The sequence below is a fragment of the Trichosurus vulpecula genome, chromosome 1, assembly GCF_011100635.1.
Source record: "Trichosurus vulpecula isolate mTriVul1 chromosome 1, mTriVul1.pri, whole genome shotgun sequence".
NCBI classification, from domain to species: domain Eukaryota; kingdom Metazoa; phylum Chordata; class Mammalia; order Diprotodontia; family Phalangeridae; genus Trichosurus; species Trichosurus vulpecula.
The window spans coordinates 195081834-195107993 of record NC_050573.1 but is presented as its reverse complement, the minus strand read 5'-3'; the positions used below and the strand labels follow the sequence as shown (position 1 = coordinate 195107993).

At 37.1% G+C, this 26160-nt stretch overlaps 1 protein-coding gene across 2 annotated transcripts in view; it reads right to left on the bottom strand.

Annotated features, from left to right (window-relative positions):
• CARMIL1 (capping protein regulator and myosin 1 linker 1) overlaps positions 1-26160 on the bottom strand; it is a 380656-nt gene that overhangs the window by 56673 nt on the left and 297823 nt on the right. For both annotated transcript variants that reach the window (XM_036765787.1, XM_036765794.1), the window contains exons 27-29: positions 14319-14494; positions 9203-9290; positions 6817-6966 (exon numbers count right to left, since the gene is read on the bottom strand). In XM_036765787.1, the coding sequence (XP_036621682.1) occupies positions 6817-6966; positions 9203-9290; positions 14319-14494 (414 nt within the window). The remainder of the gene's footprint in view (positions 1-6816; positions 6967-9202; positions 9291-14318; positions 14495-26160) is intronic.

Below are 26160 nucleotides of genomic sequence, written 5' to 3'. Positions count from 1 at the left end.
ATGGTGCACTATAGTTACAGAATAAGGTATATGCTGCTAGACAGAAGTACTATTGTCAGTTTTAATTGCTTGATGGCATTTTTGTTCAGAGGTTTCTTTGGGAGGGAGGGAACGATGTCGGGAAATAACAATTATGTGAAAATTATCAACAAAACATCTTTTAAAAAAGAAAATAATGATCTTATATAGGCATATTTTTCTTCATAATGTTTAAGGCATGTATTCTGAAAAGACAAGAAATACATGAATAGAATGTAAAAAACTATACCTTCACGACCAAGAAAATGACATGCAGATTCACTAAATGTTCTAGGTAGGCAGAAAGTGCTTGATTTCATTTGTAGTAGAAGTTAAAATAAATCGTAATTAAAGATATCTTCTGATATACTGACATGAATAATTTTAAAGAAAATTATGTGTGTTATCCTTACTCCAATACAAACCTTTTCTGTCTTATTTCTCTCTCTCTCAAATATATATACACACATGCTACAAATATTTGCACCTTTCAATGATGTATACCATGAAAGCTACCTTTCTTTGCCCTATGTCCCAGACTAGACTATCTTTCTCCCTAACCAGTGACACAGACTATTTCCTTACCACTTGTCTCTTTTCCACATCCCCCATACTGTCATTTGAGGCATCTTATACTTCCTAAATCCCTGAAATAGGCTTCATAAAATCTACTTGGGTTGGTGTGATTTTTATCTTGAGATAACTTTTTGTCTCTAATCACACCCAATGCTGCTCAGGCCCACTTTTATGTTCTCCAATGCTATATTGAAAATTTCACACAGGTCCTACTTTAAGATACATAAGGATATTTTAAGATTGAAAGTAATAATAAATACAACCACCAGCCCACTCTCTATTTTTGAAAAAGATTTTCCAAGTGTAGAGTTAAAATAAATCAAACCAATATACTATTTGTCATACATTTTTGCTCTCCTTGGTCAAGGGAAAGTCCTTGTAGAAAGACTACTGGACTTTTCAAACCAAGTTTGCCACTGGCCAACTGTAAGGCCATAGATGAGCCATCTACTCTGGACCTTACTTTCTTCAGCTGTAAACTACAGGGTTGGCCAGGATGATCTTAAATTCTAAGTACTCTTTTTATTTGCCTGTTACAGAGTTTTGTGTTCCTTGATCAAGGGAAGGCAGCTGGCACAATGGAAAGAAAAAGGATTTGACTTGAAGTCAGAAGACCTGGATTTTAATCCTCACACTTACCAGTGGCATGCTAATGGATAAGTTATTTAACTATGAGCTTTACTTCCCCATCTGAAAAATGGGAATGATTACACCTGCTTATCTCATAGATTTGTTGTGAAGGAAGTTGTTTGTAAACATAAAAGTGGCACACATATGGGAGTCAATATTATGATTTCCAAATCGTTCTTTGTACAATTAATTTATTTGACTGGAAACAACTACATAGAACTCTTAATTAGGGGAATATCAATTTACCGTAAAGTCAAAGCAGATAAGAAGCTCTCAGGTCAATAATGTGCTAGGTAACATACACCCTATTTAATCAATCACTCCCAATGTTCTCAATAATGTGCTAACATACACCCAATTTGACTAATCACTCACTCTCAATATTCTTCAGGGTTCATGTGGTCAAGCAACAAGTTAAAGAGTTGTTGACTGAACTTTGTTTTTTGCAAATCAATTCATCATATAGATTTTTAGCTCTGTTGCCAGGAAGAGAAAGCCATCATGGAAATTTTCCCCCACCGTTTACCTCTCCGGCTAAGCCATGTTACAGGTTCAGTTGTATTTATCTATGAAAGGAAACACATGCTTGGAAACCGAATTGGCTTCTTGATCTGAGGAGTCATGGGGAAAACAGAAAAGTGGTTATGTGAGTCAAGAGAAAGGTGCAATGTTTCAGGGAGGAGCTGCCTAGAGCTTTTATTCAATGTAAGATCCAAAGTTTCAGCGCAAGTGCCACCTTCTAAGCCTTTCCTAATTCCCCCAGTTGCTTAGTACACTCCCTTCCAAAACTATTAGATATTCCCTTTGCTATACTATGTACATGCTTATATATGCACAGATTGTCTCTCCAATTAGAATGAAAGCTCCTTGAAAGCAGGAACTTCTGTCTTTGTATCCTTAGCACTTAGCACTGGATCCAGATGGCTCTGGAGGAGAAAGTGAGGCTGGTGACCTTGCACAGCCCTCCCTCACTCAAATCAAAGTCAATTGCAAGTCGTGTCATCATTTCCCTGATGCCATGGTCCTCTTTGAAAATGAAGGACAAACATCACCTTGAGAACTTTCAACAGCGACACAAGACTTCTTTGCTCAACCATGCACATATGCACATACATTTTTGTGCTTCTGAATCAAACAAGAAGGAAAAAAAATTATGTATGAGGTTAAGAGCTAGAGATACAAACTGGAAAAGGGAAATAGTCTTGATTTATGAGGAACTCGTACTTTATTTTGGAGAAATAACGCACACACACAAAAGTTAAACTGCAGGGCAGATTGAAAGGTCCTAAATGTCAACAGAACAAAAGTGATGTGGACAGCGAAGTTACATAAATTGGTTGGATAACAATACTTGGGGACTGTAGTGTGTAGACACTGGGTAGATGAGAGGTTCTGGTGATCCTCTATTTCAATAGAAGGAATAGGTTTGTTGACTCCCACCTCACCCGAGCCTTATGAACAATCAAGTAGCTCAGGGGAAGACAGAAGGCAAGAGAAGAGTGTGCTCTTGTACTATGCATATGGATGGTACCTATATATAGGAGGCAGGCTCAGCTATAACGAATAAGAATGAAAACTTATTATTTGTAGAGTGCTTAAACATTTTTGAATTGCCTTCACAGATCCCCTTCTGATTAAATCAGAATATTGCTCTTTTTTCAAGGACAACGGTAACAATGCTTTGTTGGCTAGGTGTACTACTGCTGCCAGGTTCCCCCTCAGGGCCATTTACTGTGGGAGTACAACACTGGTTCCGGGTAAATGGCAAAGGTTCAGTTTTTAAAATCATATTGCCCTCTTTTGGGAATAGATATCTCAAAAGTGGGCTTTGACTTATTTGTACTACTATCAAGGATTTCCAAAGGTAATATACCAAATAGGTATAGGATAAGGGATGCCAACAAAAGCAACAATAAAGAAAGATTTGGTGTTTTGATTCTTTGATGTGAGTGGAATGAAGCTTGAGAAGGCTCTTTCTAATGGCCTTTCTTTTCAAGGTAACAGAGACATTTTTTGGTAACTGAGTTCAGGTATGGATGTAAAGGGAATCTAATTCTCCTCTAAGTATTACGTCTGTGTTTGGAGAGGGCTGATGGGGCGGGGAACAGATACCCGGTAAAAAGGAATGCCTGTTAAGGGCAGCTTCAGTTAAGTAGTAAAACAAATCAAGAAGCATTTATTAAACATCTTACTGTATGCCAGGCACTCTTAAAAGCTGGGAAATTAAAACAAAATAAAAAAACACAAAACTTCAGTCTCAGTTCTCAAGTAGCTTACAGTCTAAGGGGAGAGATCACGTACAAACAAGATATGTTGTTGTTGTTTCAGTCGTGTCAGACTCTCTGTAACTCCATTTGGGGTTTTCTTGTCAAAGATACTAGAACGGTTTGCCATTTCCTTCTCCAGCTCATTTGACAGGTGAGGAAACTGAGTCAAACAGTGTTAAATGACTTGCCCAGGATCACACAGCTAGTAAGTATCTGAGGCTGGATTTGAACTCACAAAAATGAGTGTTCCTGACTCTAGACCAAGCACTTTATCCACTGCACCACAAACAAGATACAGATGGGATAAACTGCAGATAATTTAGAGTGAAGGCACTAGTATTAAAGGCTTATTGTGAGCAAGAATAATTGAGGGTAGCTGAGATATTAAGACACTTTCTACTCCCCTTTACCAACATCTATCATCAATATTACAAACACTAAAAAGCTAAGGCCAAGTGGAGCAGGTACTATGGTATGGCCAGTTGGCTGATAATAGCTCGCCCATACGGTCACAAACTGTCAGTGCTAAATGTTGAAACAATTCTAACAAACTAATGCAAACCAGGAGGGTTACACCAACAAGTATACTGCCTACCTGTTGAGAATGTTGAGAATAGTGCCTACCTAGCCCCATGACAACAGGCACTAGAAAAAACCCTTAGACTGTTCCCCAAATCCTAGTGCAGTTATGCTAAATATCAGTCTGTAAGCTAGTTGAGAGTAGAGACTGTCCTCATTCATCTTCAACTCCCGTCTGCCTACCAATAATTAGTCCCTGAACAGGATCGGTGTTTAATAAATGTTTGCTGAAATAAGTGCTAAATTACATGGTCACTACAACTCTAACTGTATTTTAAAGTCACAGCAGCATTACTAAGATTCTCTATATATGTTTTTCTCAAATTTTCTTAAGTCAAAGTGCCATAATGTAGAATTCAAAGACTCCCCAAAGGATCTGTGGGTAGATTTCAGGGGGTCACTGGACTTGGATGGAAAAAAAAAGTCACATCTTTATTTTTACTAACTTCCATCTGAAATTTAGCATTTCTTGCTATTGTAAGCTGAAAAAAAAAACCATTAACAACTGTTTTTTTCTGAGAAGTGGTCCACAGGCAGTCCATGAGACTGCCAAAGAAATTCATGACACAAAAAAGACTAAAAATCTCTATTTTGAGTATATAACAAATATCTTATAACTCTAGCTTACATTTACAGAGTACTTTAAAGTTTACATTGTGCTTTATATTGGCCCATGGGAACATAGATTTAAAGCTAAAAGTGACCTTGTGACCTCAATCCAATCTCTCTTAAATTAGAGTAAGAGTTAAAAGCAAAAAGAAAAAATGTTTTCTGAGTACTTTTTAACTTAATCATGATAAACCCTAATTATTTACAAATATTTTATACTTTCCATATTTCGATGCTATTTCTCTCATATGCTTTGTCTCCTTCCCTCTCTCTAACTTTTCCTTTCCCTCTTCTCTCATATTCTAAGTGTGCAGAACTCTTGGTGAGAAAATTTCCTAAACCAGTGCAAATCGGCAACTGTTCCATAACTTAATAATTTTAAAAAGCTTCTGGGTGGTGGGGTGAGTAGCCCCCTTCTCCCCATTACTTTCTATCATTCAATCAAACAACACACAGTTATTCTGTCTCATAGCAATCTACTCTCAGACAAAACAGAAGTAGCTGCATTTTTGGCTAGGATTCCCCCTAGTCTTGATGTGTCTTACATCTGCATTTTGTAATCCCTCCATTTTCTAAAGAGGGACAGACCTTTTTTCTTCAACATTTTAAAGCCAAACTAAACAGAATCTGTTTTAAACAAACCTGTAGTTAGAGGGGTTTCCTCACGAAAGTTAAGTAGTCTTCCACTTAGGCTTAAAACAAACAACAACAAAAACCCACAACTATTTGATTCAACAAAATATTGGACAGCTTACTAACTTTGTCCTGATTCTTCCCACACTTAGAAGTTTAAACAAAATTGGAGCAGAGGTCATACAGTGTTATATGGCTCATTTTTGGTTTCTATTTAAATCCTCTCTTCTTCACTGCCATTTTGGGGTGGGGGGGAGAGAAGATAAGGGTGTTGAAGCATTGCTGTCTGCCACTATATGTCCTGAGAGACTAAGGTAATTAATTCAGTAAGATATGTTATCTCCTAAAAGCAACCACAAAAGTCAAAATACTTGTGTTCATATCTAAACACACACACACACACACACACACACACATACACACACTCTTATATCCAGCCTTAGCTAGAGGAGGCAGCACTCCAATAAGCCATTTATAGCAATTTAATCAATTCCCTTAATATAACCTGCTTTTCTGCTTTTCTTTGCACATTTATCAATACCTATTTACATACAGAGAATTATCTGTCTTTTCTCTCTTTATATTGTAATCTTCATTGAAGGTCAGGACTCTATCACTACTATACTACAAAGCATTAACCTCATTAGTCCTCATGGCTAAATAAATGGTATTGACCACATCAGAAAAGACTTTTTAAAAGTTAAAAAAATAAAAAGAATATGCCGAGTTGAAAATTAACAGTTTCTAGGACAAAGCAGTTTTAACTTTTCTAAAGACAAATGTACACATCCATATAGGAGAGATGTGGCAATATCAGTCTTCTACCACCTACTCACTTAACTTAGGAGCTAGATAGTTTTGTCTTAAAAAAAAAAGTAATCATATTCACATTTGTGGATTAAAAAGGCAAAAACTATTATCACGATTGTTTTTACTGATAATAATTGTAGCGAAACAAATATATTAATAATGAACTCAACACCTTATATATAGACATACACATGTACATATACATATACAGACACACGTACATATATACAAACACACTCATAAGCTCTAGTTATATAACTATACTACTGAATTTAAGATAGCATGAAAAATGTCAGGACCTTCTGGGAAAATCAGATAAGTACCATGGTATTCGCAATCTACTTTAAAAAAAATGCTTAGACAATTGTGCAACACTTGAACTAGATGGACCACACCAGAGAGTAAATGAACCATATGAATTGCAAACATTTTGAAGAAGAGAAACAAGCTTCAGAGGAAAGAATGTGAGAGCTAAGACAGACTTACTTATCATACTTGATTCAGGGCAAATATTCTCATATCCATTTATTTTACTCCTTCATTTAGGAACATATCTATCATGGAAATAAGCTAGACTTTCTCGATAACTATTTCTTTCCTGCTTTTGCAAGGATGAAATTCTAAACCAATAAAAAGAGCCAAATAGGTGAGGCAAGAACACAGCATAACCATTTCTAAAAGGAGGCTGTCTTACCATACAGGTATCTAAGTCTTCCAAACGTTCTATCTCAGTCAACTCCTCCACAGTGATGATGGAGCGTTTAACTGGCTTTTCCTCAGCCAATTCAATCTCCAAGGACTCTTGATGTGGAAGTAGTTTGCCTCTCCTGGTAAAATGGTCAGCCTAGGGAGAGAGGAAAACATGTCAAAAATGCACAGGGTGAGGCTGAAAGATGAGGAGCAGGAAAATTTGGCTGTTGGTACACTTGTGGCCATGCTCCACTAGATGGTGCAATGGGGAGCAAGGTTGGCAGGTAGTTATGAATAAATATTCCTATACTAAAGATAGGTAGGTTTTTCCTTTTGCCATCCCCATATCTCCCATGGGAAGAATACAAATGTTATTTCTCCTTTCAGTGATTTTATTAGGAACCTGTTGTGAGGCAATTTATCTCTATGCTGAGTACTGAAAAAGTGTTGACTGAGGGAAAAAAAAATGACCTCAACTCTCATTTCAATAAAGCAACATCTGAATGGAAGAAAATCACTAGCAACTCTTGTTTTAACTACTGTCGGCCCACAAACTACTTGTTGGTTTTAATTAATTCATTTTAAGAATGTAATTTGAGATACGCACCATGAATTGCCAGTACTCTCTTTTGGTTCAACATGCTAAATGTGTAATCAAACAGCAGGATGTAGAAGATGTTGTGAGAAGAAATATGCACCAGCACTGAGCTGATCTTCAGAATAAAACTAAGACTAGTCTATTCTATGGAATTTTGAGGTGAAAAGAGAGGAAAGCAATTTCAAACCATTCTTTGGGTACTTTGGGATAAGGTAGAGAGAATTTCACAGCTTTTCAAACTTTACTTCAACAACCAAGTTTCTGTTTGAAATTACTTTTTCTTTATTACAGTAATTATGCCATCCCCAGTAATCCTTCAAACCCAGAAGCACTGACATTAAACTGAAACTCAAGAAAGTGAAAATATTTCCAAAGAATCATTTTTCTATGAGGTTAAAAAAAAAGAAAAATGTTTCTGAACTATGTGGAAAGGTCAACATTTCTTCAGTGGTTTATAACTACTCAGTGCCAAAACACACACATGAAAAAAGACAAACTACCAAAATTCAACATGAAAAGTAAAAAGTGTAGTCAAACACTTAGATGCCACAGTGTGAAATGTCCAGTGTTATAAAGAGTGACATTTTTCATCTGTATGATTTGTGTCATAAATAAATTTTGAGGTATGCTTTGGAAGGGCCACACACACACACACACACACACACACCCACCATCACCACCTTAAAACCTGCTTGCAACAAGAGTGTGTTGTTTGTTTACTCTTTGTTTATGGAGAATAGATTCAACTGGAAAGGTCAAATAGTAAATACTCTTATTCATGGTAGGTTGAACTGTACCCCTCTCCCCAATTTTGACTCATTTCTTCTCTCTAGAAAATAAATATAATATAGTTCCCCTGGAATTTTGAGAATGGTTCTTAAACAAAATCTTATGGCTTGATCCTTTCTTACCCCCCAACAGTTATAGTATTCCACACCTAGACTGTTGATTCATAATCAACTCTAATGTCCACAGTTGAAATTCTTCACTGGAAAAAACTTTTCTTAAAACCCATAAATTGTATTGAAGGTTTCCACTTCATTATATTATCTTTAGTATTCAAGTGTCAGGCTACAACCACAGTTGTTAAACCTTCACCTTTGCCTCAGAGGACTCTCTGAGCTCCAAGGCAGTGACACAAAATTTCTGAAATATCATCTCTCATATGTGCTAATATTGGAAGTGAAAACCTTTACTTTGCTATGAACTCTAGTTTCTACATAAATGAAATTTAAATTTTATCTTTGCAGCATCTCCTAACGTCCCACTCAGAAGTCAGCAGCTATCTCTCCTTTGAACATGCCCATTTTACTGTAGGCATTTTCTTTTCACATCTAAATATTTTATGTTCTTCCTTACTTTAAAGTATAGTCTATTCTTAAATATCCACGTGTAGGACAAGATGAGCAAAGCTTAACGAAACTAAGATGACTAGGCTTATTCCTAGCTTTGGTCATCCCTTACCAAACATTTTGATCTAGCTTACCAACAAACAGCAGTAACTCTGGATTTGTTCGAATTTCTTTTCCCTCCCTATGGTCTAGTAAAGGCACTAGCAATCAGTGGAAGAGCCAGAATGCAGGTAGCAGGAAGAAAGCAAATGCCTGGATAATTCAAAAGCTAGATAACCTGACTTGGGACTGCTTAATTCATAAACTGGATATGACAACTTAGCAGCATTATGAAGGAAAGGAAGAAAGTGTATCTACAAAGCTATAAAGAAACTAAAAAGTATTGTAAGATCACCTTGTAACCATGCATATTTTCAGCTGAAAATTCTGCCAACACTCACCAGTTTATGATGGCAGTGTGAAAGGGCATCCAAGATTTCATCTACAATTCGGTCAGAGAGGAAAGAGGCCACTGTCAGCTTCACTTCACTGCGTGAAAAAAGGAAAGAAGGATATAGGATCATTTTAATTTGTACAAGGGAACTCCCTTCCAGTTTTGATTTTGGGCTGATATGATCATCAATGACCCAGTTACCATCTCTGAAAATGCAATGTAAGAATGTAAGAGCAGGGCAAGGGACTTCTAAAAATAATCCTTAAATACTGCAATAAAAAAAAAAGTAAGAGACTTTCTTTACCAATCTCAACCTGCTTTTGCAATTTCAAAACTCAAGATCTAATGTTAGAAATAAAAAACATCTGCTTAAAGGCAAACATAATAGGGACCATATGTTCAATTTGCTGAGGAACAATTCATCCATTGACAAGAGTGAAAACAAACCAGGTCTGGAATAAATTAAGAAAATCTAGTCTGGTTGTGTTAAGCCTCGGTTATTACCTTAATACCCACACTCCTTCCTGGTCTCTGTTTTGCTCACTTTTACAAAATAAATGATACTGTGTTCCACCCCTGCTAATCTTGGCCATATTGTACACCTGCATTGGGGGGCATTTCCAAAGATAAGCTCAGTTTAGAACTCAGTGTTCTCCTTCTGCCTTTGATACTAGCTTGCTAGGTGGACTAGGGCAGGACACTTCAATTCTCCGGACCTTGGTTTTCTCTTTAAAAAGAGAGGTTTGGGGGAGATAGCTCCCTTCTTGTCCTAGTAGTAAGCGTCAACATTTTGCACCCCAGGTCTAAGATGTTCAGTGAAAGCACTAATGTTCTACTTCAGTGGCTTTCTTGTTTTCTGTTCTCTGGAGGAAGGCTCAGAAGCATCAGAGCATGGCTTGTGTGTTTCAGTAACAAGGAAGCTTAATCCCTCTAATTCCCATTGGACAGCTGATAATTTAGGTAGTGGTTTCACAGTTTAGCCTTTATGAGGAATATACATCCATGAGTGTTTTCAGTTGTGAATGATCCTATATATTCACAGATGTGAACCCATGTGGTAGCCCCAAACCCCAACACCACTGAATAAATTCAGCCAGCTTCTGAAATCAATAGGGCTTCAGTCTTCCTAGCAAGGCAAAGGAGAAACCGAAACAGTAATAAAAGTATCATATTATAAAACTAAAATGGAACACAATCATGCTTATCAGGCAAAAATCTCTTCTAACCCAAGGGCAATAACATAAACAAAGGCATTTAGACCTTGAAAGTTCTTTGGCAGTGCAAAGGGAGAGAGTTAAAAGCATTAACTCATTGATGTTTTAGATTATGTTATTCAAGGCTAATGATTAAATTAAAAAACAAAGACTTCATTAAGGTCTTTATGTTTGCTTTGTCATACCTTTTGCTACTTTTCCCTCAGCATGTTGGGATAACCCAAATAAAAAAAGAAAGCTAAAGGTAAAAAAGAATTTTGTTTGCTTATACCTCAGGTGGCAGTGCTAAAAAAGGGAAATCTCTGTAAGAAATGCATCTGTATGCATGCCTCAGTAATTATTCTTCTACTAGGCTGGATGCTGAGTTTATCATTTTCTTGCCTCAGCTAGCCCTATCTTGTAAGGCTTTTATGGAAAATAGATCAAGGCAACATGTGTGTGTGTGTGTGTGTGTGTGTGTGTGTGTGTGTGTGTGGTATACTGATGCACAAAATAAAAACTGCATTCGAGTCACAGTTTTAGAGTTTGAAGGGACCTCAAAGTCCATGTAGTCCAGAAGTTCCTAAACTTATTTGGCCTGCCCCCCTTCAAAAAAACTTACACAGTGCCCCCTGGAAATTTACATTCTTTAACCCTTTAATGTTTTTTTTTTAATGAGTCATTTTTTAAAAATAACTTTTTTTAAAATTTGAGTCATTTTAAAAAAATAATTTTTTTAAATGATGCATCTTAAATTTAATAATTTATTGTAAATTTGTGGTGCAATATTGCGTCATGTAACTATATGGTATTGCATTGTAAACAAGTCATTACACATACATATTCCTGCTGGCCTTCCTGACAATGTGCCACAAGCTGACCTGCCAACACTTGCTTGTTAAGACCTGTCAGCAGACTTGACCACAGATATGTTATGACTTACATTATTTGTGTTTATTTGGAAAATAATGTAATCACTACAACTTTAACTCTGTTACACAACAGATGAAACATGTACGAACAGTTTTTCAAAATTTTCTTCTCTTCTTTCCTTATGCTTCCACAGCCCTCTTATTTTCAATGCCTGCCACCAATTGCACCTAAGGCTACCACCACCCACCTGGATCATTCCAACATCCCCAGGGGGCAGTATTGCCCACTTTGGGAACCTATGATTAGTCCAACATGTATTTTCCAGATGAAGAAACTGATGCCCATATAGGTTAAGAGACTGTACCCAAGGTCATAGAGGAAGTGAACCTCAGAGATGAGAAATGACTCCAGAAAGAGTTTTCTTTCCACTATGTCATCCTCTTCCCAATCTTGGTTAAGTCTAGGAATCTGCAATGTTACATAACGGACATAATAAAGTTTCTGTTACAACTCAACTGGCTCAACATTTTGTTTTTTTGGTTAGTTCTACAACTTGAGAAAGATTTGACTGATTTTAACCAGATTTGACACTTTGCATCCTACTAAAGGTAATGAATATATAACATATAGTATACCCACCCTGGAGTGGATATTTAATTGCAGGTTTGATCAACAATCTTGAAAAAAATGCTGGTCATAAAAATTTTTAATGGTATATTCTCAGTAATTTTTGAGGGGTTTCATTGAGATGTTGTTGAGTAAACCAGTAATTAGTCTATAGTTCCATACAGGCCTTTGAATCTCTCCCTTTTTAAAAATCCCTTCAGTGACCTTGGTCAATTCCTTTCCTGTTCACAATGAGGTACCATAGAAAGTCATTGAAAGCAGCATATTAATGTGAGGCATTCTCGTAACTGCAGAATTACCGTTTCCTCTATACTGGATTGTTTAAATTACAAATATAGATACTCTTTCCACACTGCAATTTATCCCACTGTGGTTTTAATGTATGTTGGGTTGGCATAAGAAAACAATCAGAATTTTGGAGGAGTTTTGTGGAAACTGCAGATGACATGCAAAGGCCAGCAGAACACAGAGCATTTGACCAATACTTAACCTGAATTTTACAATAAGGTATCCCACAAACATCCCACAAAAGAAAAGATTCAGACTTTTTGTCTGGTATAAAGGGACACCCAAAAAATTTTACGTGGATTTTCCAAATCTCAGGGGCACTGTGCCCCTAACCTTTGTGATGTGGAAGGGATAACTGTGTAATACATTCTCACCTATCAAGGGCCAGAGCAGCCTGGTACACTAGAAAATGTTCCAGAGACCTAGGCTCAAATCCTGGGTCTGGCACATGGGACCACTAATTGGTCTTTAAATTTTTCTGAACCTCAATTTCCACATTTTCCAAATGAAGTTAATAATATAGGGACTGCCAACCTCATAGAACTGTTATGCAGAAAGGATTTTAAAGCCCTGTAGAAATTTGACATTATTAATCAGCTTTGTCTTTTTTTTTACCTGCTATGTCCCTATGGTGATATAATTGCTTGTTAGCTCATCAACTAACTGACTAAATGGGATCGGGAAGAAAGGCAGCAAGACATAATAAAAAAAGTGTGAGGCCTGGGTTCAAATCCCACCTGCAATACCATATAAACATAGGCAAATGACAATTTCAATGATCCTCAGTTCCTTCACCTGCAAAATGGGAATAAGCATACTTAAAGTACCTGGTTCACATGTGACTGTTAAGGACCAAGATAATATACATAGAAAGTCCTACATAAAGGTCAGTTTTTATTACTAGAATAAAACTCAAAGCCTGTCAATTTTAGAACTTTTTTGCTGTCTTATAAAGGATTGATAGTGAAGTTTGTAATTAATTACAAAAAGTCATGTTATTACATTATCTGAGTTTAAAGCAACCTATGTTTTTCATCGACCATTACTTCCTTAACAAAGATTTAACAAAGATCTTAACTAAGAATTAATTGGGATCAGATCGTAATCACCAGAGTATTTTAGTAAACAACCTGAAGAAGGTTGGTGGTGAGTGTAAATACTAGATGGGAATGTGTTTGTGAGAACTACTTTTAAAACAAGCTTCTAAATTTCCACAGGGAAACTTGTGTAAATTCCCAGAAAGGTCATCTTAGCATATATGTAATGTCACAAGACACTTAATACTATGCATGTACTAAAAGAGCTGAGAGACCACACTGAAATCGTAGTGGGCTTCTAACCATTGATGAAGTGCACATTTACACCTACTATTTCAATCCCTGATGACAAATTGATTCATACTCCTCAGGCTAATGGTTTATGGAGGCAAAATGTTAAAAAGATCCTAAGCAGCAAATAGGGCATACATGTGTGAAAATCAAAACTCAAAAGAGCAGATAAAGGCAAATCTACAAGTGATACAGAGATTTATGTAATTTTCCTCTTTGGAAAATGTCTAGGACTTACATATTTTTGTGTAACAGTACGAGTATCCAGACTGAGCTTATTAATAAGATTCAAGAACTATTTGTGTGTACACACACACACACACAGAGATATACACATACAATAATACATACATACATGTATATATACACATACACACATGTATTTATCTAATATGTATTAGATATACAATGAGCAATGGAATGTAGTGTATATGTGTGTATTTCATTGTTTATATACACACACATACAATAATACATACATGTATATATACACACGTGTATATATCTAATGTGTATTAGACATACAATGAGCAATGAAATTAGTGTATTTCATTGCTTATACACACATACAATAATACATACATATTTGTATATGCACACACTTGTATATATCTAGTATGTATTAGATATACAATGAGCAATGAAATATTTATGTGTACATATATGTGTGTGAATATATACAAAGATACATATATATACACACACATATACATAAATACAAAGAAATATCTTATTGCTCGTTGTACATAGAGAAATGGGAAATTGTACATTCTAATTAATAATTCTAATTAATAATTCAGAATTTTCAACCAACCTAATTTTGTTAAGAATATCGATTCCAGACTGCTCCAATAGGACATTTTTAACAAAGGTGCGTGGAATGGAAATCTTTTCGGTGCTGGCATGAATCAGGTCTTGTCGGATGTTGGCCTTTTTCATCACATTGGGGCAAAGATCCTCAGCAGCATCTACCATGGATTCAAGTAACGCCTGCAAGGCAACACAAGAGGAGGGGAAAGACATCAGGATACCATAAGTATGCACTACATCAGAACTTCCATAAAACTGAAGTCATTATGTGTGACTGTGAAGACTTTTGACAGTAGTTACATGCCTGAAAGTCACAAATGAAAAGGATAATGGAATCCTGCTATGTGAAGTATTAATTTGGGTGGCCCCACTGTGCCTGTTAATTCCAAATGGTCATTGATCGCATATTACCAGATTAAATTTGACACGTGCTAGGAATAAACAAGCTACAGGCATTTTTAAACAGGTGTCAGCTGTACTTCATGACAGAAATTGTTAAAAATGGTAAAAGCAGCATTCATCCCATAAGTTAGTACTTTCAGGTTTTTCTCCAGGACACTTTAAAAAAAAAGTATATTCTGGAAATAAGCACATAGGGTATAATCATGGTTTTAGATCTTTTGAGATAGGATTCTCATGGAAACCCAATGTAGCAGCAAAGTAAGTTAAATCACTTTTTTTTTTAGTTAAATTACTCTTTACCTGTGGCCAGGTGGCTTCACAAATAATGAAAAATTGCTTCCAAATTTATGATTTATAAAATAACATCCCTAGATATCAACTAAAACAGAATCTAGGAGCTCAAATTTTCATCTTTATAATCATTTCACTTTGAACAATGAAAGGCTTAAAACTCTAAATTCTTTCTTATAAAGTAGAAATATCACTGAAAGAAATCAAGACATTATTATAAGAAAGCTCAACCTTCCTAAAAAAGAAGAAAAGAAAAAGCTAGGGATTTTTGTTTGTTTGTTTTTAGCACATTCCATTTAGGACCAAACATTAGAAAATATCTTTAGGAAGATAAAAAAAAAATCCAACTTTGGAACAACTTCATGGCAACTATTCTGTGCCTTGGCTTCATGTTTTTCATCCACAGGATTCAGAACTGGAAGGACATTTAGAGATCTCTTAAGAGTCATCCGGATGATATAATAGATAGACCTGGAGTCAGGAAGACTGGAATTTAAATTCTGGCTCAGGTACTTAACGGACAAATGACTTAACCTGGATCTGCTTCAGCTTCCTCATCTGCAAAAGGAAGATAATAGCACCTACCCCCCAGGGCTGTCATGAGGATAAAATAGACAATATTCGTAAAAATGCTTTGCAAATCTTAAAGAACTACATACATGCCACCATCAACTACATAAATGTCAGCTATAATCACCATAACCACCAATGCCACGCCCCCCCACCATCATCATCAGTCCCTAAAAGGATGAGTAACCTGTCCAAGGTCCTAAAAGATAGTAAATAACTGAGCCAAGACTACAACCTACATGCTCTGACAGAAATTTTATTGCTCTTGTAATCATGTCTCATGCCTTTCCAAAAAACTTCCATGGATGACAGTGATTACAAAGGGAGGCAGAGGGGAATAGTGGGAACAAGTAGCTTAAGTTTCTGCCACAAGTTTTGCTACTAGTTGGCTGTGTGATCTTGAGCCACTTAATGACTCAAATCTCATTTTTTTCATTCTTAAAACTAAAGGGTGATTTAGATTAGATCATTTCCAAGGTCTTTTTTTTAGTTATGACTGGATTTATGATTAGGATGCAAGATAAAGACACTCTTACAAAAAGCACTCAAAATTAAATTAATAAATATTTATTTATAATCTCCTTCTCTGTCCAGTCTTGACACTATGGAGAACAAGTTCTGCTCCATGCCATCTTCTGCTGCCAAATCTCTTGCACCTTGGTCTTATCACCAATCACTGAAGCAAGGTAACTTCATACTCTTTTTTTCTTTCTTTTGTTTAGTATTTTATTTTTCCCTAGTTACATGTAAAAATATTTTTAACATTCATTTCTAAATCTTTGAGTTCCAAACATTCTCCTTCTTCCCTCCCCTTCACTGAGAAGGCAAGCAATTCAATATTGGTTATACATATATAGTCATGCTAAACATTTCCGTAACAGTCATGTTGTGAAAGAAAACATAGACAAAAAAAAAAACCTTAAGAAAAATAAAGAAAGCAAAAAAAGTACAATTTAATCTATATTCAGACACCATCAGTTCTTTCTCTGGGGATGGATGGCATTTTTCATCATAAGTCCTTCGGAGTTGTTTGGATCACTGCATTCTTCATGTACTTTATTTTTTGGGGTTGTTTTTTGGAAGGGGGAAGGCAGGGCAATTGGGGTTAAGTGACTTGCCCAAGATCACACAGCTAGTAAGTGTCAAGTATCTAAGGCCAGATTTGAACGCAGGTCCTCCTGACTCCAGGGCTGGTGCCCTATTCACTTCGCCACCTCACTGCCCCCTTTATGGACTTTCTTATTAAACTGTCTATCCCATTCACCACATCAGCTGTTCCAAAGCCTTTCCCCTCTCCTTATATTCCTACTGCACCCTCTTCACCCACTTTACAGCTATGAACCTCCTGTCATACTGCAGTGGAAAAATTGGGGCCATTTGCTGAGAGCTCCCTGTTTCCCCCTCATCATCTTATGACCCTTTAATAACATCCCAAACTATATTCTGCTTCACTCCAGGTTTTGATGAGTAGGTAACCTTTTTGGTTCTTGTTCCCACCTATCTTCTACAGCAGATTGCCTCCACTGCCATCCCATTCTCGTTAACCCTCAGCTGGTCCTTATCTACTGATTTCTTCTCTGCTACCTACAGCAGCTGCTGCAAACCATCCTTTAAAAACCCCTCACTTGACCCAACATTTTCAAGTCCCTTCCTTCCTAAGCTAAACTCCTTGAAAAAATTGACACTTCCTCTCTTCTCACTCTCTTCTAAATCCTCTGCAACCTGGCTTCCTATCTTATCATTCAATTGAAAGTGTTTTCTCCAAAGCTGTCAATCATCACTTGCAGTTACAAAATTAAATGTTTTCCCCCTTAATCTCCATCTTTGTTGATCACCTCCTCTTGGGCATTCTTTCCTTTCTAGATTTTTGTGACACATCTCTCTCTATTCTCTTCCTAGTTTTCTGACCACCCCTCAGACACCTTTGCTGGATCTTCATCAATTTCATGCTCTCTAATGGTAGGAAGTTCTCCATTGTTCTATCCTGGACTCTCTCTTCTCTCAATGGGATCTAATCAGCTCTCGTGGATTAAAGTATCACCTAGCTGTATGCTGACAATTCCCGGATTTACACATCCAGCCTAACTCTCTCATCTACGTCCCAGTCTCACAACACCAACTGCCTATTGGACATTCTCAACTGGATGTCCTGAAGGCATCTCAAACTCAACATACCCTAAACTGAACTCTCCTTCTAGACATGCCCCTCTTCTGAATTTCTCTATTGTGTAAAGACTACCACCACCTTCCCAGTGACCTAGATTTAAAACCTTCATGCTATCCTTGACTCCTTCATCTCATTTATCCGATAAAACCAATTAGTTGCCAAATCTTTTTTCATTTCTATCTCTACAACATCTTTTGTTTCTGACTTTTTCCCTCCCCTCACAAAGCCACTACCCTAGTTCAGGGCTTCAACTCCTAATCAGTCTCCCTCCTGTAAGTCTCTTCCCCAATCTGGTCCATCTTTGTTTACATCTGCCAAAGTGATATTCCATAGTGACAATGTCACCTCCCAGACACAAGTGGCTGCTTGTGACCTCTAGAATAAACTCTCCTTTGGGGCTTATAAAACTCATTATAACCTGGTCCCTTCCTATCTTTGCCATCTTCTTACTTGTTATTTCATACAAATCTCTGCTTCCTTTTCCCTGCCTTTTCACTCACTGTCCCCTGTGCCTAGAATGCTCTCCCTCCTCAACTCTGCTTCTTAGATTCCCTGAATTGATTTCCTTCTGGATGAACCTCATCCTGGTGCCTTTAGCTATAACTCTTTCCCTGTAAGGTGACCTTCCATCTACTCTGTGTGTACCTTATATGTGTGTACACACACACACACACACACACACACACACACACACACACACACACACACATTTCTCTTCAACTACATCATAAAATCCTCAAGGGCAGGGACTGTTTTTCTTCTTTCTTTGTAACTCAGTGCTCAGCAAAGTGTCTAACAGAGTAAGAACTTAATAAGTACCTGGAGCTTAATTAGTTGTAGGCAAGTATCTGAGTTGATTATACGGCTTATACAAGGCGTTCCAAAAATCTTAGTGCAGACCCTGTCCACTACCTGGGAAATGAATGATGACACTGAGAGGCTACTCTAGCCTTATATGGACTTTCCCTTCTTTTCTAAAGAGGTAAAGAACCTGTTGCTGTCCCTAGGGGAATAACCCTCCTAACACCCTTTTGATCTCAGCACAAAGCTGATACAGGTTGGAACCTGCAATTATAGGTGTGGCAGAAGCTAAGAGGAGGTGGGGAAAGGAAGGTGAAACCCTGAAGTCATTTGTCCCTCTTCAGGCATTCCTGCCTGAGGACCAGTCTAACAGGATTGTTATGGGCAAAGTGTTTTGTAAACCTTGAGGTAGTAAAGACATGGGATCGATTGTTAGCTCATCTACCTCATATCCCACCAAAGGCCTTGTCCTGATCCTCACTCTACAGGCCAGCTACTATGAGGCAATAGTCAGGGGTTTGTGAAGTAAGGGCCTGTCTTCTGTGTTTTGTAGAACAAAAGACAACCACAGCTCACTCCTTCCAATGTGCCTTTGCCTTGTGAAAAAAATATAAGACATATAAGATTACCTTTTTATGCTCTGTATGTTTCCAGGTTTTATTATTAAAAATCCATGGAAAGTATCAAAAGATTTGTGTGCTTGCTAAAAGGGATAGGAGAGAAACTGCAACAAAGAACATTCTATTCTGAAGAAAGAAGGTAGAGCAGAAATCATAGTTGCAGGTAAGAGATAACATTGGAAAGGGAAGGAAACACAAAGTCAATTCTTGGATCCCTCAGAAGGGTTGGGGGGAGGGGGAGTAGGGATGACCTCTTAGTTGCTAAAGCCTTTTCTCAATACTTACTCTTGACTTTTTTTGAAGCCCTTAATACTTTTGATCATGCTCTCTCTTTTTTTTTTTTTTGAGGGGGGAAGGCAGGGCAATTGGGATTAAGTGACTTGCCCGAGGTCACACAGCTAGTAAGTGTGTCACGTGTCTGAAGCTGGATTTGAACTCAGGTCCTCCTGACTCCAGGGTCAGTGCTCTGCTCACTGTACCGCCTAGCTGCCCCATGCTCTTTTCTCTAGTCTTCAGGACACCATTCTCTCCTGGTTTTCCTCCTACCTATTTGCCTCCTTTGGTGAATCGTCATTCAGATCACACATCTCTAACTGTAATTGTTCCAAAGGGCTCTTTCCTGGCTCCTCTTCTTTCCTTCCTTTATGTTACTTCACTTGGTGATCTGATATTATCAGTGTTCATAGATTTAACTGCCATCTGTATGTTGAAAATTCTCACATCTACCTATCTCACCTTAACCTCTCTGCTGAGCTCCACCTCAAATCTCCAATGGCCTTTCAGACATCACAACCTGAGTGTCCAGTAGACATCTTAAACTTAACCTGTCCAAGATGGAACTCAGTTTCCCCTAACTGCATCACCCTCCCTTCCTTATTAGTGTAGAGGACAACACAATACTCCCAGTCCCCCAGGCTCACAACCTAAGTATCATCCTCAACTCTTCACTGTCTCTCCCCCTTCATATCCAACCTGTTGCCAAGGTCTGTCGATTTTACCTTGTAACATTTCTCACATATGGACCCTGACTCCAAGTGGAGGACTTAAGTGTCAAGAAGACTTGCATTTGAATCTTGACTCACATGCTTGCTATCTGTGAGACCCTACACAAGTCACTTAACCTCTGCCTCAATTTCCTCACCTATAAATGTGGATAATAATGGTAACAACTTGTGGGGATCAAATGGGTTAATATATGCAATGGGCTTTGCAAAACTGAAAAGACTACTTAAGTGCTAGCTATTATTATCATAAGTCAAGTCCATTTCCACTTCAATTCAATTAAATAAGCATCTATTAATGACAAGGCACTGTGTTACTCTAGATGCTAGGCACAAAGAATGGAATCTGTATTAAAAGTCTGATGATTTAGATTTATTTTGCCTGGATTGTATTGTCACTAATAGATATTATAAACTATCCATTTCCTGACCAGAAAAGCTCCTGAGAATTGTGTAGTACTTAGTAATGAAAATGGTTTAATATCTTAACTCTAACATTTGCCACCATACAGTCCAATGTATTTGGAGAAAGTCAATGACTTTTACCTTATCCACTTAAAAATACACACACACATACACATACAGCCATGCACACATACACACACACACTGCACACTGAAGTGTTTTGGAACCTTTCTTAATGTAAGGTGAAGAACCATTTGCATTAGAAAATGTGTGATGTGAGAAGCAGCTTGATTAGTGAAATCTCTTAGCTGTACTAGTTAATACTTGCCTTTCTGCTACCCACGTCTTACAAGTCTCTTTTTCAAATGAACTAGAAATTTACCAGGGACATTTTTTCACAGATTAAACATCAAATGGGATCAGAAGTTTCTGATTTTAAAACAAACTCTAAAACTCAAGTATCCAGAAGGGAAAAATGAAATTTTCTTTATGTTGAAACATTTAGGTTATATTCATTTCTAGTGATGTTAAGAGTCAGTGTTAGGAAGAAGGGAAATATTACCAGACAGAGAAGAGAAAATTTTTAAAAACACAATGTGAATCACCTTAGTTCTGCAATGCTTTTTGTAGCGAGAATAAAATACCTATCTTAAAACAGGAATTTCCTCACACTCACTGCCATCTTTCTCCTACTGGAAAAGAAGGATCAAAAATCCAGGGTCTACCTGACAGGTCTTTCATACTCTCCCCTTAAAAAGAAATTCTGGCAGATTATTTAAAGAAGTGTTATTTGAAATTTGCTCCTAACAAACCCCCTAACATTACTATTACTGGCCACAAACTTCCTAACCAGAAAAACCTGATACTTTAAATGAAAATAATGAAGATAATTTTAGATGAATAGATCACGAACCTAAAAAGTTAACTGCAGTAATTACACCTTTACTCCTAGGATTTATAACTAAATTGGACCTAAGAAATCCTCTAGTTAAACCTCCCATTTTACAGATTGGGAAACTGAGGACCTAAGAAGCTAAATGGACTTCCCAAGGTTACACCTTAATAAATAGCAGAGTCAGGATTTGAGTATTTTACATTTACTTATCTGCATATGTTGTGTCTCTTCCTCTTACTCTCGAAGAGGATAAGTTTCTTGAATGAATGAAAAAAGCATTTTTAAGTGGACACTATGTACAAGGGCAGCTAGTGGTCACAGTGCATGAATGCTAGCCTGGAGTCAGGAAGACTCATCTTCCTGAGTTCAAATCTGGCCTCAGACACTTACTAGTGATGTGACCATGGGCAAGTTATTTAACCCTGTTTGCCTCAGTTTTCTCATCTGTAAAACAAGCTGGAGAACTGAAGTGGGTCCTATCTTTGCCAAGAAAACCTCAAATGGGGTCATGAAGAGTCAGGTACAACTGAAACAAGTGAAGAGCAGTAACTAAATGTTCAAGGCACTCCTTGAAGGTAGGGAACTGTTTTCATTTTTTTCTTTTTTATCCCTAACAATGACTCAGCACACATTAAATGTGCCATATAATACACAATTAATAAATAAGTGATTGTCGAATTGAAAAACTGAATTCTGACAGCAAATCTAGTAGTATTTCTCCACTCCATAATGTTACCTCCTCTTCCGAATTAATTTTTTTCTTTACACTGAGGTAATTGAAAACTTCACAAAAATCATCTGAGATCTTTAAAGAAAGAAGATGATATCTAGTTATTAACAATACTGGAAAGAAATGGAATAGAAAAAATGACTACATGATATATATATCTCACATGCATTTGAAATAAAATTAATTAATCTAGAATAAGGAAGGAAGCAATTGGTGGAAAAAAAAACCTTTGTTAAGGTTGGCATCCAAAATATATAGAAATAAATAAAACCAAAGGCCATTCTTTAAAAGATAAGTGGACAAGAATAAGCTGTTTGTAAAAGAATAAATGCAAACTATTAACAACTAAATGAATAAATGCTCCAAATCATAGAGAATAAGAGAATACAAATCGAAATAAATCTGAGGTTTCACTTCACACCCAGAAAATTAGCAAAGATGACAAAAGGTGGGAATAGTCATTGTTGGGCAAGTTTTGGAAAGAGGCTGCACTAATGAATTCTTGGGGGACCTGTGTACTGGTTCAACCATTCTGGAAAACAATTTGGAAGTCTGCAAATAAAATGGCTAAAATGTACATTTCCTTTGACTGATATTCCAGTACTAGTCATATACCTCAAAGAGGTCTTCGATAAAAAGAAAGGCTCCACACATAGAAAGGATTCATAGCAGCAATTTTTAAGGTAGCAAAGAATTGCCAACAACTCAGATGTCTATCAAAAGGGGAATGACTAAACAAACTTTGGTACATGAATGTATCACGCTGTATTGATGTATTGATTGATTGGCATGATGTAATGAAATAGTATTACTGTGCTATGAGAAATGAAGGATATGATGAATAGAGAAAAACATGGGAAAACTTACATGAACTGATGCAATGTGAAGTATGCAAAGCCAAGAAATCAAAACGATGACTAAAAACAATGTAAACAGAAAGAATAACAAGTACAAAACAACTGAAAATAAATGCTACAAAATTACAAAGAATAAGCTTGGCCCCAAAGAAGAGATTGTAAGAAGATATTTATCTCATCTCCTTTGCAGAGAGAAGGGTGGGTGGCTGATGTATGTAGAACACTGTATATGTTAGATTTTTTTTTCTAAATATGGAGTTTTGCTATTTTTTTCTCTTAATCCTCTTATTAAAAAATTTATTCATATATAGAAAGGCTCTTTGGAATAAAGAAGAAGACATGGGGAAATTAAAACAATGTAAAACTAAAAGATACTAATAAAAATCTATTTTTAAAAAAGAAGTTTTGATGTGAAAGTCTGCCATGAAAAATGAGAAAGTATGTACCAAGTAGAAAAGGGATTTGAGATCTATGAAAATTAGGAATAAAGAATAACAATGATGTACAAAAATATTTATAACATCTCTTTTTGTGGTGCCAAAGAATTGGAAATTGAAGAGATGCCCATCAACTGGACAATGGCTGAACAAGTTGCGGTATATGAATGTAATAGAATAGTACTGTTCCATAAGAAATGAAGAGTAGGCAGGATTTCGGAAAAACCTGCAAAGGCTTGAATGAACTGATGCTGAGTGAAGTGAGCAGAACCAGGAGAACATTGTACACAGTAACAGCAACACTGTGCAATGACCAACTTTGGTAGCCTTAGCTCTTCTCAGCAATGCAATTATCTAAATCTAAGACAATTCCAAAAAGACTCATGATGGAAAATGCTATCCACATCCAGGAAAAGAACTATGAAATCTCAATGCAGATCAAAGCACACTATTTTCTCTTTTTTTTTCTTTCCTGTGTTTTCTCCCTTTTGTTCTGATTTTTCTTCACAGCATGACCAATGTGGAAATATGTTTAATATGATTGTACATATATTGCCTATATCAGATTGCAGGCCATCTCGGGGAGGGGGGAGCAAAGGGAGGGGGAAAAATTTAGAACTCAAAATCTTATAAAAGTGAATACTGAAAACTAAAAATAAACATTTTAAAAAATAAAATAAAATCTTATCTTCTAAAAAAAAAGAAAAAAGCTAGAGTGTAAAATTTTTAAAAAGTCAACTCAAGAGAATGAATCAGGGGGAAAATATGTTCCTTGTGAGTATGGTGAAAAGGAAATAAAGCATTGCTTATGGGTCACAAGTGGAGGAGAACAAATAAAAAGGGTTTGGTGACATTTCATTCAACGTCAAACAAGTCGACAGCAGAAGTCACTTTGAAACAATTATTGTCGATTCATATTTTTATCTCTGGCTACATTTACATGTTTCTGTGCTTGTACCTTTTCAGATCTGAATGGTACTTACTTAGCCGCCACCTCTCACCACCGCCCCCATCTTACATTTCACACCTCTACATGATTTATACACATAGCTGTCTGAAACAGTAAGGGTGTCCAGGAGCTCAGGATACGATAGTTCCTATCCCCATAATGGGGAACCACCAAAAGAAGAGTAGAAGGAGAATAAAGCAAGGTAGGTTAAAAATAATTTACAATGGTCAGGAAAGTGCTTACCCTCTCTTTCTAATTCCTTAAGGTCTTTATGATAGACATGTCCTATACTAGTTTTACCTACTGAGTGCTCTTAGGGTTTCAGGAATGTATGATTCTACTGTGTTTGGTCAGAGACAACCCCTGGGTCTTAAATAAGTAAATTCAAATCAACGAATGTTTATTAGGGGATGAGCATGTGTAAAGCACTGTGTGCCTTACATGTTGTTACTACAGAAATGGTTGCCATCTTTAAGAAGTTTATAGTTTACCTGGAGGCAGTACAAGAAAAGGAAGGGAGGAGCAGTACAAGGTGTACAAAGATAAGTTAATATAAGTTGATTTAAGGAGGGAATCTAGAGTAACATTCAGGGTGGGGAGTGGGAGAGGACAGGCAATGCTTTGTATAAAAGTTGGTACTAAAGCTGAGGCTTGAAAGCAAGGATTCTAAAGCAAAGGTAAGGAGAAAATGTATTTCAGGTGTTCAAGATGGTCCATGGAAAGGCAGAGAGAAGAACTACTATGTTTTGATTATTCCTGTTTTGCTTTCTACTAACTAAATGTTACGTTATTATCCTTGTTTTTATAATTTTGGTTTGCAAATGTTTCATAAGTGCATTGTTCTGCTTTGGGTAAACGAGTGTTTAGGAGCTCAGAATTGTGAGTGTAGACAACATACAAGGTGATCCTGAGGCTGAGCTCTGTAACAGCCTGGTGTCTGCCTAGCTCCCCTCTGCCCTCCCCACCCCCACCCCCGATTTGCCACTGTATGTTCAGGTTGGGTGAGTGAGCCACCCTAGAGAGAGAGAAAAGGAAATTGTAGGTGGCCCATGCCTGTGGTACCTGTGCTACATTACTAATTATTCCACAAGAGACTTTACAATTCAATCAAACTGGCCTTCATACTGGGAATCAGCACTGTACAGTGGAGACAGCACTGAATTTGGAGTCAGAAGATATGAGTTCAAATACTATCTCTACTGCCTATCATCTTTATGACACTCAGCAAGTCACTTAAACTCTCAGGGCCTCAGTTACCTCATTTGTAAAATGCGGGAGTTGAACGAGATGATCTCTGAGGTCCCATCCATTTCTAAATTTACAAGCCTATCATGCTCATATAGGACACTCCATCTCCTGTCTTGAGCTACCTTCCATGCCTGGAGAGTGCTTTCTTCTCATCTCAACCTCCTAGTTTCCTTCAAAACTTAGCTCAGGAACTACTTTCTACATGAAACCTTTCCTGATCCCCTCAAGTGAGAGTGCCATCGATCCCCAAAATAATTCTCTCTTATGTTTTTTAGTTTCAGTTTCTCTCTCTCCCTTCCCTCTTCCTCTCTCTTTCTCTGCTTCTCTCTCTCTCGTCCTTCCTCTCTTCTTCCCTCTTTTATTCTCCCCTCCCCCATATTTATATATACATGATGTTTCCCATGATAGAAGGTAAGTTCCTTGAAAGCAAGAACTATTTCACTCTTTTCTCTGTATTCTCATTGCCTCATATT